At 38.4% G+C, this 16,934-nt stretch overlaps 1 protein-coding gene across 2 annotated transcripts in view; it reads right to left on the bottom strand.

Annotated features, from left to right (window-relative positions):
- The window catches only part of KIAA1324L (KIAA1324-like ortholog), a 182,232-nt gene that overhangs the window by 97,021 nt on the left and 68,277 nt on the right, over positions 1-16,934 (bottom strand). The window contains exons 1-2 of one of the 2 annotated variants that reach the window (XM_011927675.1): positions 4,562-4,639; positions 3,664-3,784 (exon numbers count right to left, since the gene is read on the bottom strand). In XM_011927675.1, coding sequence (XP_011783065.1) covers positions 3,664-3,668 — 5 coding nt within the window. In that variant the 5' untranslated portion in view covers positions 3,669-3,784; positions 4,562-4,639. Of the gene's footprint in view, positions 1-3,663; positions 3,785-4,561; positions 4,640-16,934 lie in introns of those variants that run through there. The other variant, XM_011927674.1, reaches the window with a different exon arrangement.

Below are 16,934 nucleotides of genomic sequence, written 5' to 3'. Positions count from 1 at the left end.
GTTTTTCAGGCTCTTGGTATTCAGTAAAACCTTCATACCCCTTACGGTCCTCAATCTTCAAGAAAGGTAGAACAGACTAATGGTCTTTTAAAAACACACCTCACCAAGCTCAACCACCAACTTAAAAAGGACTGGACAATACTTTTACCACTTGCCCTTCTCAGAATTCAGGCCTGTCCTCAAGAATGCTACAGGGTACAGCCCATTTAAGCTCTTGTATAGATGCTCCTTTTTATTAAGCCCCAGTCTCATTCCAGACACCAGACCAACTTAGACTGTGCCCCAAAAACTTGTCTTCCCTACTATCTTCTGTCTAGTCATACTCCTATTCACTGTTTTCAACTACTCAGAAATGCCCTGCTCTTGTTTATACTGCCGTTTTACACTGTTTCTCCAAGCCATCACAGCTGATATCTCCTAATGCTATCCCCGAACCACCACTCTTAACTCCCTCTTAAAGTAAATAAATAACCTTTGCTGGCAAGGCTATGCTGAACTTCCTTAGACACTGTCTAATTAGATGTCCCAGGTCCTCCCAATTGTTAGTCCTTTAATACCTATTTTTCTCCTCTTATTCAGACCTGTGTCTTCTGCTTAGTTTTTCAGTTCATACAAAGCCGCATCCAGGCCATCACCAATCATTCCATATGACAAATACTCCTTCTAATAACCCCACAATATTGCCTCTTACCACAAAATCTTCCTTCAGCTTAATCTTTCCCACTCTAGGTTCCCATGCCGCCCCTAATCCCTCTTGAAGCAGCCCTGAGAAACATCGCCCATTATATCTCCACACCACCCCCAAAAAATTTTCACCGCCCCAACACTTCAACACTATTTTGTTTTATTTCTCTTATTAAGAGAATAAATAAGAAGACTTCTTCTAAATAAGAAGACAGGAATGTCAGGCCTCTGAGCCAAAGTTAAGCCATCATATCCCCTGTGACCTGCAGGTACACATCCAGATGGCCAGTTCCTGCCTTAACTGATGACATTCCACCACAAAAGAAGTGAAAATGGTCTGTTCCTGTCTTAACTGATGACATTACTCCTTGTGAAATTCCTTTTCCTGGCTCTTCCTGGCTCAAAAGCTCCCCCACTGAGCACCTTGTGACCCCCACCCCTGCCCACCAGAGAACAACCCCCTTTGACTGTAATTTTCCTTTACCTACCCAAATCCTATAAAATGGCCCCACCCCATCTCCCCTCACTGACTCTCTTTTCAGACTTAGCTCGCCTGCACCCAGGTGAAATAAACAGCCATGTTGCTCATACAAAGCCTGTTTGGTGGTCTCTTCACATGGACACGAGTGAAAAACTCAGTGGGTAAGACACAGGCTCTAGAATCAGACATGTCTGTTTTTGAATCCTAGACCTGCCACATCCGGGCTATATGACATAAAGTAAATTACTTCACCACTTTAAGTCTGAGTTTCCTTTTTAATAAAATGGAAACACTGATCCTAGTTATCTGAGATGGCTGTTGTGAGGATACAATGGGATAATGACATAAAACTCCAAGCACAATGTTTGGCACATAATCAGTACTTGAGAAATGGTACTTATTATTAGCAATAGAAAATCTAAGCTCCTGAAGAAATATCCAGTTACTACGATACTGCCTTCAGCAGCCAAACATTAATGACTAGTTTAAGTGACACAGTTAAAGTTATGAATTGTGCTTCTAAGTTGCTTAAGCCTATTAACTTACTTGTGAGTTTTAAAATAATTTGTCTTTAACACAAGCAAATGTTCACAGATCTAAGGCCAGACTGACAAATTCCAGATCAAATGTAAGTATACTATACAGGAATACTTGGAAATTCAGATTTCAGACAAAATACAAAGATAAAAAATGTACCAGCCGAAAGTATTATTATTTTTGAAGTATTATCACAAAAGTATTATCATTTTTAAAGCAAGAATCATTTTTAAGGTAAGTAATAACTAATAGTGACCTGATTAGTAGTCACAATTTTCAGAGAAGTGCTTGCTAGAGTGTCAGATTCAAAACGTTATATGTTGAACCTTACTGTATATAATGAGCAAAAATGTCTCTGGCAACATTTAATTAAAACTAATTCCTATGCAGGCATCAATTCTGTAACAGATTGTTGACTCTTAGCCAACAAATGTAATCAGTGCTATGCTGATAAGTATTTAAAATCCACCTCCCAAGGGAAGGGAGGCCCTCAATTTGTAGTGTTCTCTAGTTTTTATGGGTACAATACTCCACAATAGCCCATTTCCAGCTAATGATCAGTTCTCAAAAGCCAGCGCTAGCCAAGAACACCATACCACCTAGATATGAAGTTGGCATTCAAAATGGTTAGGCGGTCCACCTGAGTAGGGCTGTTTACAAGGAAACCAAGGAATTAGCCCACAAATGAAAAGTAAACATAGATAAATGATACATAGATTTTTCTAGGCAAGTGACTGAAGCAAATTCACAATGGGCTAATTACATAGGTATGATTCAGGCTCTGTTTCCCTTTCAACCACATTCCTCTGTCACAGAGCTCATCTGCCCTCTGCACCAGTGGTTTCACACACCTCAGTCTTGTATCAGCTTCTTCTATACAGACCCTCTTGTCTTTTAAGACTGTTGCTACTCTGAAGCCTTCACCTGCCCACTTGAGGGCCTCTCAGGTTCTCCCTGAATTCACTTACTAATATCATTCACAAGGAAATAATGATATTTTTCCCTGACTTTCCTCATAAGATTATTGCAGTTTCCCTTTTATCAGTAAATCTACAAATTATGCTAAAAACTCCTCCAGCTAGTAACAGAGGAATGCTCTCTATGAATAGGAAGAAATTAGTTATCTACTTAACAATTTGCTTACCTGATCTTTTATTTGGGAACAGAAAAACTAAGCTTTTAAGAATACTACCTGGAAGACTGCAGGAAAACCCAAATACATTCCCTCTCTTTTATTTCCAGCTTCGAACTTTAGTCCACCCCCTCGACTATTTTGCTGCAGGAACCCCTAACTCACTAAATTAAAGGATTTTTAAAAGTAAAGTTTTAAATGAAAATAAATTTACATTTATTTCATATTTCTCTGTTAATTTATAATGTTGTACTTCAAACCTGTTTAACTCCCAAAAGACAAGCTGTTGAATGTGATATCCAGCAATTCTATAATCTCTCTGTAAGTTATACTAAAAAAAAAAATTAAGTTATTTCTATGGCTAAAAAAAAAATCCACTGCAAGATGACAGAGTTCTGCAGATGGATGGTGGTAATGATAGTAAACAATATGAATATATTTAATGCCCCTAAACTAGACACTTAAAAATGGTGATGATGGTAAATTTTAAGTTATGTGTGTTTCAACATAATTTTTTAATTTTATAAAAACATTTTTAAAATAAGAACAAATCCATTAATAAGAAACTCTGCCCTTCCATGGTTTCAAATAAGAGAATAGATTTTTTAAAAATAATAATAATATTCTTTAATATTGCCTTTGTCTCATTACAGACTTGAGATATAAGGGCATCTAGTGATGAGAAAGGCTGCATTTATTCTGCTAGATATCAATGCCATATGCTCACTTTTGTAAGGTCTCCTACATTCATTATAATTAACACCTAGGGCTAATATGAAGAGGTAATTGTTTAATCAAGAAAACAAATGGTCAAAAAGACAAAACATACTGCATTCTTTGCCTCTCACTGGGTCAGGCAGGCCAGAGCAGTCCACTGCAGAATTTGGAATGGCAACTCTCCACCTGGAGCCACTGCTATCACATTCCGTATATTCAAAGTGATAATCTTTCTGCAAACAATCACAAAAACAAGCCTTTGTTAGAGCCAATTCTAATGGGACAACTGTGCTTTCTCTATCACCCCAAGTCCCTGTTTCCAAGCTGTACCCTCTCCTTGATCCTCCCCCATCCCACCCACACCAAGCGGCTTATTGATCAAAGAGATATGCTGCTAGACACAGAGTAGGTGCTGAGGAGATGATGCAGGACAGGACAGTCAATGCTGTCAGGTTGTGACCATTATCCTTTCACCTCATCCATCCAGAAAAGCTACAGCACACTTCCCTATCTCTTGTAGGCTTTTTAAGCTCTGAATAACTAATAGATGTGAGTAGGAGAAAGAGCAGAATAACCCTAGGAATTTGACTACTGTCACTGTCCCATGTGTTTCAAAGAAAGAAACAAGAGAACCATTTCCATTGACCTAATTCTCACTCTGTTTAAAATTTAACAGAAGGTGTAAAAACTAATCATCAAATACTAATAAAAGACTACAAGTTTTTAAAGTAGCTCTCCCAAGCTTAATACACATGTACCACAGCAGGCTGCCATCAATTACAGACTATTAAAATTGACCATTAACTACAACTGCCAAATTAAAACCAACCCCCAACCCACCTCTCTCCAGCCTTTGGTTGTTTTGAAATTCTCACAATGACCTCCCTTGGCCAGAGCACATTACACATAAGTGATATTTAAACTGAGAGGAACTCAAACAAAATATTATTGGAGCATTTTAAGAATGTGAAAAATTCCAAATCTACCCCAAATTGTTTTCAGTTCAATACCTTACTTATTCAATTCAATATCCTGCATGTGGCTATTCTGCTGCATCCACAGTTTTGCCTCCCTCACTGTGTCAATGACAAGTGAGAACAGAAACATCAAGCCACATCACCATGGAGAAATCAGGAATGAGAAGGCCATTGCCCTTGACCTTCTCTGGACAGCACACTTTGCTAACAATGACTCTCCTAATTTTAACATTTTTTGAAATCTAGATAAGCTGAGATTTCCCAAATCATCAAGTCTGGGTTCTCTTTTGTTTAACAGTTCTTCCCTCAATGCATGTTGCTTCTCTCATAATTACTATAAGAAACAAGAAGAACCCACGCCATTCCTTCAGCACTTTGCTTGGAAATCTGCTCAGCTAAATATCCAAGCTCATCTTAAAAGTTTTGCTTTCCACAAAAACATAGGACCACAATTTTGCTAAGCTTTTTGCCACTATATTAAAGGGGTCAACCTTTCCTCCAATTTCCTGGAGGAAATATTGGAATAAATATTTATTTATTTATTTATTTATGAGACATTCCTCTTTTCTTTCTGGACCCTCACTAGTATCACTTTTAATATTTTTAAAAATATTCTGCTGGCTGGGCGCGGTGGCTCAAGCCTGTAATCCCAGCACTTTGGGAGGCCGAGACGGGCGGATCACGAGGTCAGGAAATCGAGACCATCCTGGCTAACACGGTGAAACCCCGTCTCTACTAAAAATACAAAAACTAGCCGGGCGAGGTGGCGGGCGCCTGTAGTCCCAGCTACTCGGGAGGCTGAGGCAGGAGAATGGCGTAAACCCGGGAGGCGGAGCTTGCAGTGAGCTGAGATCTGGCCACTGCACTCCAGTCCGGGCGACAGAGCGAGACTCCGCCTCAAAAAAAAAAAAAAAATATTCTGCTTATGACAATTTACATATTCTTTAAGATGATACAGACATTTTCTGCCATGCTTCTCACTTCCTCCTGAGCCTTCACCGGCAGTCTCTAAAATCCACATTTCTACCAACAATCTGTTCAAGGCCATCTAGACTTTACTAGCATGCACCTCAAAATTCTCCCAGCCTCTGCCCAGTTTATCCAGTTCTAAAGCCACATTCCCACTTTTAGGTGTTTGTTACAACAGCACTTCCCTTCCAGGTACCAAAATCTGTATTCATTTCCCATAATAGCTGTAATAAATTAGCAGAAACTTAGCAACTTAAAACAACAGAAATATATTCTCTCACAGTTCTGGAGGCTGGAAGTTCAAAAGCTGTATTACAAGGTTGATCAAGGTATCGCCAGGCCGTACACTCTTAGGCAGCTCCAGGGGAGAATCCACTCCTTGGCCCTTCCAGGTTCTGGTGGCTGCCAGCACTTAACTGCCTTGTGGCTTCATCACTCCTGTCTCTGCCTCTGTGGTACCATTGCCTTCTCCTCTTCTTGTGAAAGCATTCAGGGCCCATCATAGTAAACTCACTTTCTCAAGATTCTCACTTTAAATCTTCAAAGTCCTATTTTGTCATATAAAAATAATATTTACAGGTTCTGGGGATTAGGACTTGGATTTTTTGGAGGACAGGGGCAGCAGAAAGGAGTCTGACTCAGCCTACCACACCCTCCCATGGCAGAATAGCCTTGACCTGCCATGTATTTGCATAATGACTTTCTTGTTTCTCTTGTTCCTTGTTATTTGTATTAGAATGCATGTCTTGGCTAGGAACTGTGCCTCAGCCCTGTAATCCCAGCACTTTGGGAGGCCAAGGTGGGCAGATCACTTGAGGTCAGGAGTTTGAGAACAGCCTGGTCAACATGGTGAAACCCTGTCTCTACTAAAAGTACAAAAATTAGCCGGGTGTGGTGGTGTGTGCTTCCCAGCTACTCAGGAGGGTGAGGCATGAGAATCCCTTGAATGCTGGAGGCGAAGGTTACAGTGAGCCGAGATTGAACCACTGCACTGGTCTGGGCAACAGAACGAGACTCTAACTCAAAAATAAAATAAAATAAACAAAATAAAATAAAATAAAATAAAAGTCTGTCTTATTTCCATGTTCCACTGAGAAGATTCTGGCCCCTGTATATTAAGTTTAGGTGATTTCTTATCATCCTAGCAAAATAATGATACTGTGAAGTCGTATGAATTTCAAATAAAGCAAGGTCTCTGAATAAAACAGGTAAGCTCCAAAAAACTTTCCTCCATCGCTGCCTCTGTTATTCAGCCTGCCAGTTGAGAACAGCAGTCAGAGAACAGCAACCAGAACACGGAAAAGGTATTATGTTTTCTGGCTGTAATGTTGGATGTCATGTGCCAGTTAATTTTCCTAAGACTCCTTTATCCTATCTGCCTTCTCTAGATTACTCAAGGACTCTAAAAGGCAATAGCCTATTGTTACTATTGTTACCAAACTCTTAGGAGTTCAACAGGAAGTTTTAATTTATTTCTTTATAATTTAAAAATACTGAAATGCAAACCTATTTCATGCAAACGGGAGACCCTGGGGTCAGGGATTTAGATTGCAGCCCAAATCAAATGGGTTTTATTTTAAATTATTTAATAGGCTACTTCATTTGGGCTGTTAACAAATAAAAAAAGAAAAATCTGCTTCTAAAGTCAATCCTTAAATCCATAGAAAGATCTAACAAACACTGTGGTAGAGTAAAATTGCTAAAGGTACAATGTATATTTTCCAAATATTCTGAATGGCATTCAGGGTACTGAATAAAGAGAAGCACAGCACATATGCTTTCAGATTTATAGGTAACACCCCAAAACTCTAACCGTAGATGCAAGTAAACATTGAGCACTTAAAACTGGTCCCTTGGAAATGGAAATTTTCTGGTATTAAAGGATAATTTAAAAGAAAAAGTAGATTATTTCTCATACAAATAGAAAATTAATACATGTCAAAAATGTTGTCATTATTTAGCAAGTCAATCAGTAGGATGTTATCACCAATTCAAAGGAGAATTTGAAGGACACACTAAAACAGGCAATTAGGAAGGTGAAATGAATTTATTGGGAGATGCAAAACTGGTAAATATCTAGAGGGTAATAATCAATTGCATTTCAAAGGATAAAATACATTTTCATTTCTATGGACAAAAACTATTTGTATTACTATCAGTTACCTACAACACAGCATTCTAAAATAATCCAAAGACAATGAAAGGTGCAGGCTGCTATAGAAACTGATCATTCTGAAAGGTGCACTAAAAAGCACATCCAATAATCTTTTCCACCTATTTTAGCATGCTTCACAGTTTTTCTTGACAAGCGGAAAATTCTTGACAATTTTCCCTACACTTCAGGGCTTCTGACAGTTTATCAACAAACACATTGATATGAGTCAGAGCACACTCCAAACAACAGAACATCAGCTCACAAGCCACACTCTCCAAATTATAAACTGAAAGAAGTGCCTGGGCCCATGCCAACTCAAAGGATGGCAGTTATTTAGACATTCTGCAAAGCGCAGAATGCTGGGGTGTGGAGACACTGCCCCAAATAATAAAACAATAAAATTCCCCATAAACCTTGCATTGTAAATATATGGAAACCAGGAAACACCCCAAGAAGAAATAGAGCATGGAATTACTCCTGATCACAAAACACTTAAGGGAAAATTACTCTTCCATATAAATCATGGCACACCACACAGACACGAACTTGCACACACTGACATGCACATTCACAAATCAAAGTACAGATGTGAATCCTTGAATTACAAAAATTCAAATTGTGTTATCTTACATCAAAAACACAAAAATTCAGTATACATCCAAGTAAATACTGGATGTCATGGTACCCCCTCAAACACCAAAGTCATCCGCACTACAAAAGCTGCATGGTGCTCACTGAAAACACCAGGGAATCACCTCCCAGTACTGATAACAACACCTACAGTTAAAATATAGAATAGATAATTTTTCAAATAAATCTCACAAATAATAATATGTACATGTTGACATATTGACCTTTTTTATATATTGACATTAACATATATTGCATATTAGATATGATTTATGCATATAGCAATATATCATTTTTATTTATATCATTCTTTATTTCCCAGCACTTAATTATTAAATAATTATGATGGCCTAATGGCCTAAAGGCTATGGGAGAAATTTTTTTTTATTATTATACTTTAAGTTCTGGGGTACATGTGTACAACGTGCAGGTTTGTTACATGTGTATACATGTGCCATGTTGGTGTGCTGTACCCATTAACTCGTCATTTACATTAGGTATATCTCCTACTGCTATCCCTCCTCCCTACCCCCTCCCCACAATAGGACCTCGTGTATGATGTTCCCCTTCCTGTGTCCAAGTGATCTCATTGTTCAATTCCCACCTATGAGTGAGAACATGTGGTATTTGGTTTTCTGTTCTTGCAATAGTTTGCTGAGAATGATGGTTTCCAGCTGCATCTATGTCCCTCAAAGGACACGAACTCATCCTTTTTTATGGCTGCATAGTATTCCATGGTGTATATGTGCCACATTTTCTTAATCCAGTCTGTCACTGATGGACATTTGAGTTGATTCCAAGTCTTTGCTATTGTGAATAGTGCCACAATAAACATACGTGTGCATGTGTCTTTATACCAGCATGACTTATAATCCTTTGGGTATATACCCAGTAAGGGGATGGGTGGGTCGAATGGTATTTCTAGTTCTAGATCCTTGAGGAATCGCCACACTGTTTTCTACAATGGTTGGACTAGAAATTTTAAGTAAAACATAGCTCCTGTACTCAATAAGCTTATGATTTTGTTGAAGTAGACAGCACACACACAAAACTTTATAAGAAAGCATATGCCGGGAGCGGTGGCTCAAGCCTGTAATCCCAGCACTTTGGGAGGCCGAGATGGGCGGATCACAAGGTCAGAAGATCGAGACCATCCTGGCTAACACGGTGAAACCCCGTCTCTACTAAAAAATACAAAAAACTAGCCGGAGGAGGTGGCGGGTGCCTGTAGTCCCAGCTACTCGGGAGGCTGAGGCAGGAGAACGGCGTAAACTCGGGAGGCGGAGCTTGCAGTGAGCAGAGATCCAGCCACTGCACTCCAGCCTAGGTGACAGAGCAAGACTCCATCTGAAAAAAAAAAAAAAAAAAGAAAAGAAAGCATAAAGAGTAAGGGCTCAAAGTGGAACAGTGACATCACAAGTCAGTGTCCAAGTAAAAACTCCCATCAAAATTTCCAATAAGATTCCTTAACTCTCAGATTTTCTAGAAAAATAAGAATCTTTAAATGTTAGAATCGCATTCAGTCGAGTATGTGTGTAAGAGTATACAAACGTGACCCTATTTTATTATGATTTCAAAGTCAGAAGAAATCTCTGTGAGCTGGAACAGTGAGAAAAGGCTTTAAGGAGAAGACCCTGAAATATAGGAGGATTTGTAACTATTTTAGCACTTACCAGTTCCTTCGAAAACAGCTAGTTTGATAGGATGTGGTAAGCAGCAAGATCAAGCCTGAAGAAACTATGCCTAAAGGTGTGCAGTGAAATACATCAGCCTAGGGTGGATGAATAGGTGAATGACTGAATGTAGTCTCCTGGTCTTCTGTACTCAGATTTGCTCATATTAGTAAACTGCCAATGAGAAAATCAGCTCCCTGATGCTCCCTGTCTATCTTCTGTAGGCAGTTAAGAGTTGACCGCAGTTAATTATCAAGATACAGCAGATGACCACAAATTCTAGTAAAGAATCAAAAGCAGCAGAGGCAGTAGAATGCCTCTATCTTCAAGGCAGAGAAAATGCTGGTACCTAGAACACACACAAATGGAAAGGACAAAAAGAAGCATATGTAATTAATTTTCTTCATTTCATTTTGTTCATGTAAAATTCCTTCCCTTTGAATTTTTTAACGTGAAATGTTGAGAACAGCGTAACCTTGTATTTGATGAGACCGCAACTCCTCTGGGAGAAAGGCTTCCGAATTTAAGTGCTCAGCAAAGCACTTGGCACACTTATTTGAGAGAGTGAAATGGCAAGGGAGACAGCACGAGATTGCAGTGGCACTATTATTTTAATTCCAATTGCAATGAGTGTGCATGCCTCATTATACTATGTGGAAAGGCCAAAAGCAGAATACTTAATGCAGAAATACATGCAACTTATATGAGCTTCTTTAGCCTACATTATTAAGTACCTGAGCACAGAACTGTGCAGCAACATTTATATTCAAGTTTTTCTTTTATAAAAGGAACATGATGCTACCATGGAAACCTGCTAAGTAATACGTATCTGATCTATTTGTGACACATCCTTTTCACTGTGGCCACTGTAATTCTTTTTAGAAATTATTTTGGAAAAAGTTCATATTTTAAACCTGAGTTCAATGTCTATCTTTGTAAACAGGTGCTCAATTCATTTTTGAAATTATTTATGTTTATTGAGTACCTCCCGCATGCCACTGTGTAGACTCTGCGGATATAGCAATGAACAAAATATCCAATTCTCTGCTCTCCTGGGACTTACATTCTAGTTTTAATGAAAGTACATAAGGTTTCTTTCTTAGAAAGATCCAGCTTAGACTATTTTCTTTCTATGGCTCTCAATCCCTGCCTGTAAAAGGACAAGTCATGAACTGGTAACAACAAACCTAGATCCCAACCTCACCTCTGCCATTACTAAATTTAAGACTAAGTGACTCAACTAACTCTTTGAATCTCAGGTTCCTTTGAATCTTTGAAAGAAAAAGCTATGCTTCACATCTTATGGTCTATGTTTCATATTTTCACTGTTCTTGGTAAAGAGAAACCAACCACATTCTGTAATCACGTACTTCTCAGGAAATTTTCAAAAACTGAACATTCTAAAACATACCTACCTACGAATGAATGAAAGAAACATTTCTATTTTCTCAAGAAACCTGCAGCTAGACAATCTACAATAATATTAATATTAGAAATATGAACTAAAACCCTCATCGAAGATAATGAGAAAAATATTTTTAAAACCAGTTTTCTCAGATTGAAAGTATATGTTATTGTATAAGACAGTCTTTAAGTACATGCATCATTTTATTATCTAATTACATTTAAACTTATTGAATTAAATATATGTTTATCTCTGCTCCTCGCCAACCTGCAAAAGAATGGAGTTTCTAAAGAGAGCAGAGAGTAAAGGATTAAAAATACCAAACAGAAGTGAAAATGGCAATAGATGCAGGTGCCAACAATTATTTCTGGAAGACAAAAAGCATAGGTGAGCTCTAATTGACTTATCAAGGCAACAAAAGCTGAAAGCCAAGGATAACAGAGATGGTGATTTGAGCTGCAGAAAGACTCAGAATTGAAGGTACCAAAAACCTCAGAAATCAGAGGTGAAAAAAAAAATATATCTAAAAACAGAAAGACTGTTTGAAAATCTGTTTGAGAATTGTTAAAGTATGCCCCCAGCTGACAGACAAAATGGACTCCCTGTGGCTATCTGAGGTGGTCAAAGTTTAAAAAGAACCAGGCAACCACGGCTGGGTGAAGAAGCAGTCACGCATTCTGTGTTCTCAGAAAGATGTAAAAGTGTTACAGGACCTCCCTTTCTACAATCAAGCCAAACTATTTCTTATCGTCAGTGCCGAGATAAACCATGGCTAGAAACCACCACCCAACAAGGCCATTGGAAACAAATACCTGACAGAGACTTCTGATTTGAGGCCTGGAACCAACCAATCAAAGCTCCTCTGCCCCAGCCAATCAGGGCTTGGTTGTATCGCTCATCAGAACTCAGCTGCACCACCCAATCAAAAACAAGAGAATGTCAATCCTTCATTTGCACAAATAAACTTGATGGGGAACCCGTGCAGTGAGTTTTGCTGTAAAACCCTAATCCTCCTTTGTTCTCAGGAATGCAACTTCCTTTTCATTAAAGGCTGCATCTCCCTGGTTTGCAAACTCTTCACTGGAATAAACCCTTTCCTCCAAATTCCTTTTCAGAGAACTTTTGCTCACAGAATGTAAACCTTTCAGTTTCCCTTTCACCTCATGACAAAGGAAGAGTTATGTCCTCTGGGGAAAAAAAAAAAAAAAAAAAAAATCAACTAGGGAGGTTACAGATTCAGGGACATCAAGTAATGAAGCAAAAAAAAAAGATTTTTTTTTTTTTTAAACGGGGCTATGTAAACAGCTAAGTAATGAAAGATGAGATCCACCTCGGGCACACATCCCCAACAATGAAACCCTAAGTCCAGCTACCTTCAATGCCACTGTCCTTTCGGCTTCAACTACCACCCCCAAAGACTAGAAGAGCCATCTTCCTGCCCTCCCAAAGGTGCCTTCAGTGGATGTTACACCCTACACTAGTATCCTTTCCCACATCATTTCAGCTGATTTTCACACTTGCTTCCCTTAGAATTTAGATTAGCTGGAATGTAACCTTTATCCATAATATGATCATTACCATTGTCATTAAAAACATTAACAACATTTGCATAACTCTGTAAGCTTTCCAAAATAATTTTCATGACATTAACCCACGTGAATTTGTCCACAGTACGGTCCCACGTAGTAGGCAAGGGTCATCCTCATGGCTCCTGACCTATCTCAATCTCATCTCCTGCTGTCCAGATGAACACCACCATCAGCCTAACAGGCTTCTTTGCTTCTGCTCTTGCCCACACCCACTACACTCCACAGCCAGTTCTAAATAGAAGATGTCATTATGTCATCCTTGCTCAATACCCCAGAATGGCTTCCCATTGGCCTGAGGATAAAGTCCACAATCTTGCATTGCATAAAATGCCGTTTTCAATTCATTCTCGATCTGCTGCTTGAAGCTTCATTTCTTAACATTATTCATATATGAAATGTTGAAGCTACAGGATCAAATATGCTATACAATTCCTCGCCTCCAGAGCCCAGCATGTAAGTGACTTTTTCTCTGCCTGGAAGGTTCTTTCTGCCCACATCTTGTAATAGCATGTGGAAATCTATATAACAAATCACTGTGTAACAGATTCTCTTTCAGGCCCACCCCTACTATTTGCAGGACCAAGGCCAGGAGTATAAATTGATGTGCCTCTTCCTCTTCAATACCTACCCTGCACCCTGAGAGGTCTGCCTCACATACAAGAGGCAACCCCAGCCTGCACATCCAACTCTAGTAAGTGTTCCTGCCACAATGGCATGGTCTATTAATACATCAGGAGGATGGACCTGGGAAACCTCACAAAGGCCCTAGAAGCAATCTTGGACCTTTTAGGCAGGTAATTTCAAGGTCATGTTAGCAGAGTATGATAAAAAGAAGTTGGGGCATGACATGCAGGTGGCCACAACTCCTTGGCCCACAGACTGTAAAGCAAGAGGAGGGACACAGAGGAGGACCCTCTACAGTGGAGACCAAGGCAGGGGCCCCTCTTGCCTGGTCTAAAGGTAGTATTGGTCTCTATTATATGACAACATCCAAACATAAGAATAGTGAGAAAGATAGTTATCACTTTATAAAGTAAAATTTAAAATTTCTTAGAAGGGAGGGAGGATCCCTCCCTCTACCTCTTGAAGGGTCCTCACGTAACTAGGTAATAGTAATTTTCTTTTTTTTTTCCAAGCCCAAATTAAAATCACAAAGGTATATGAAAGTATAATTTTCCAAAAAGGGAAAAGCAAAATCCTTGGAAACCCATTTGTTTTGTCTAATTATATATGGTTAAAACTTACCTGTACATAAGCTATAAATTCTTCTAAATTAATCAGGCTGAAACTAAAAGGACGTCTTTGCTTTTGCAAGATTTGAGCAACTACTTACTATTTAATAAGCACCAAGAGAAACTACACCAAAATTTCAGAATATATTATATATACCCCATGATACATCAATTCCACTTTTAGGAATGTAATCCAAGGAAGCCACGTTTGTATCATAGCATTATTTAAAATAGTGAAAACTTTAAAACAATTGTGCAACAATAACAGACTGGTTAATAAATTAGGGTATACACACATAATAACTTTTATATAGTCCATTTTAAAATAATATGAAAAAGGTATATGTAATAACAAAATTATTTCTGACATATTTAAGTATAAAACACAGGTTATAAAGCAATATATCTGAACTCCTGTAGAGTGAGTGTGAGTGTGTGTGTGTGTGTGTGTGTGTTGGATACATGCAAAAAAGGCTATAAGTACATATACTAAAAGATTGACAGTAGTTAACTAAGTGATGTGACTATTTTTATTTTATATAATTACGTATTTTCAAAATTTTCTACAGTTAAAATATATTTATTTCCTTCAATTCAGGTAATTTTTTTGCCAAGACATTTAAAAAATTCATATTTCTCCTTACTTTAGGATAAGATATCTGGTGGGACATGAGAAAATTCAAAGGATACCACTGAAGGATGATTCCATAACATTCATTAGCTCCTCAGTCTAAATCACTTTCTCTGATGGGTGGCATTCACCTAGCAAGGCTTTAAAGGCAAAGTCATAAGTAAGACACAGGTCAGATAAGTTCTGAGGAAGGGAATATGGAAGGGAAAATCCAACGCTTAAGTACTTTTGAAATGAGCAGATACAAGAAGGATTCTGCTACAGAGTGGATAAAGAAAAGTGGGATAGTCAAATGAGAGAAAACAGAACAAAAAGATGATGGAGCACAGACAGCACACTTTGCTGATTTCAAAATTTGGCTTCAGAAGGGACAACTCCACATCTGAATTCAGTTAAGCCGCTGGCAGATCTCAGACAGAAAAAAAATTATAAAAGTTCAATTTAAATGTAAAAGCTAATTCTTGCCAATGCTGCCACTTGAAATTGAGCTTTACTTTGTGCAGAAATAGCATACGTGATAAGTGGCTCTGAACATTAAGACATCCAAAATTATGTTTTTGTTTGCAAATTGTGAGATAAATAAAAATAAGTGAGTTAAGTTCTTTTGCATTCAACTGACCCTGTAAGAATATCTTAAATCAATAACTTTTTAAAAAAAATAATATAACCCTAATAATACCTCTGTCATAACTATACTTTCTAAAATTAACCTTAAAACATCTATTAAAAGGTTTTCTTCTTTAACCATAAACATTAGACACCTGCTGTTCTGTCTGCCTGGCATGGCTTCCTATTTCTTTAGGTAACAGCATGTCCCCTGCTTCATTACACTTTGTAGTTCTGAGTGGGCCAATCCCTGGCCAGGCCCTAATATGGACATGCTATCTGGACAGTCACAATAAACTATTCACAGTGGTGCTAACCAAGATGAAGAAAGTCCACTATAGTTTCTTGTTCCCATTTTGCCCAAAATATAAAAGCAAGATTCTGCAAAATAAATAATAGCAGGTAGTCTGGAGAAGAAAGTGAGAACTTTCTAACAGCTAATACAATGGTAGGGAGTTACCTGGCTTCTTTTCTTTCCTTTTTCTCCTTGAGCTGAAGGTGGGCCAAATCAGAGAATTGCACAGTGGGTGCAGAATGCTAAAATCTACAAGACAGGCTCATTTTTCTGGCCAGAAGAACAAGAAAAAAGATCCCTGTGGGTGGAGTACTGGGAGAGGGGAAATGGGATCAGAAAGTGAGAGGCATATCCATGTGCTTTTTTATATTAATGTTCTTTTTCTCTTCCAGTCTTTCCCCAAGGCCAGCACCAGTTTAGAACAGCACCGATGCCACCACAACAATGCAAACACCTAATACTCCAAGAGAAAACCTCTTTCTCTACATAAAATGACTAGAACAGGGACTTCAGCTGTGCAAAGGGTTTAGGAGAAAATCCTTATTTTTTTTTAATTCCTTCTTTGTCTTGTCACTTCATCCCCGTCAAGTGGAATTACACAAAAACATGCAAGCTAAAACTATATAATAATTCATCTTTCTGGCCAGAGGAAATATAAAAAGCAGTCCTGAGAAAATATTCAGAGAGTAATGGAGAAGAGAATCCTCTGGTTCAGTCTATGAAGTGACAGCCCCGGGCTCACCTTCAAACTGTGCAAATATGGAATATACTCAAATAAGTATAGCGAAGGCATGGAGAGCTGAACTACAACATAAACCACTATCTGAACTAAACCCTGAGTACTGAGCAAGGGGCAGATGATCCTACCCCTCACCTCCCCTCTCCACACACACAAAAGATAAAAATAGCCAAAGCTTTGAAAACTGAACAGACACTGGAAGGAACCACCATACACAAAAGGTGAGAAAAACCATACGGTCTGAACCTAACCAGGTCAACTGCCTGCTAAAACAAACCAACCAAACAACTACAGAGGATTTTATAAGGATCTAGAGATTTATAACATAATATTAAAAATATCCAGGATACAATCAAAACTCACTTGGATATACAAAGAACAAGGAAAATCTGACTAATGCTCCAGAGAAAAGACAATCAACATATAACACCACCAAAATGTCACAAATATTAGATTCTCTAAAAATGCAGAGCATCTAGTAC

The sequence above is a fragment of the Colobus angolensis genome, unplaced genomic scaffold (genome assembly GCF_000951035.1).
Source record: "Colobus angolensis palliatus isolate OR3802 unplaced genomic scaffold, Cang.pa_1.0 Scaffold74, whole genome shotgun sequence".
Classification (NCBI taxonomy): domain Eukaryota; kingdom Metazoa; phylum Chordata; class Mammalia; order Primates; family Cercopithecidae; genus Colobus; species Colobus angolensis.
The sequence above is the reverse complement of the archived record's forward strand: the minus strand, read 5'-3'. Positions and strand labels throughout refer to the sequence as shown.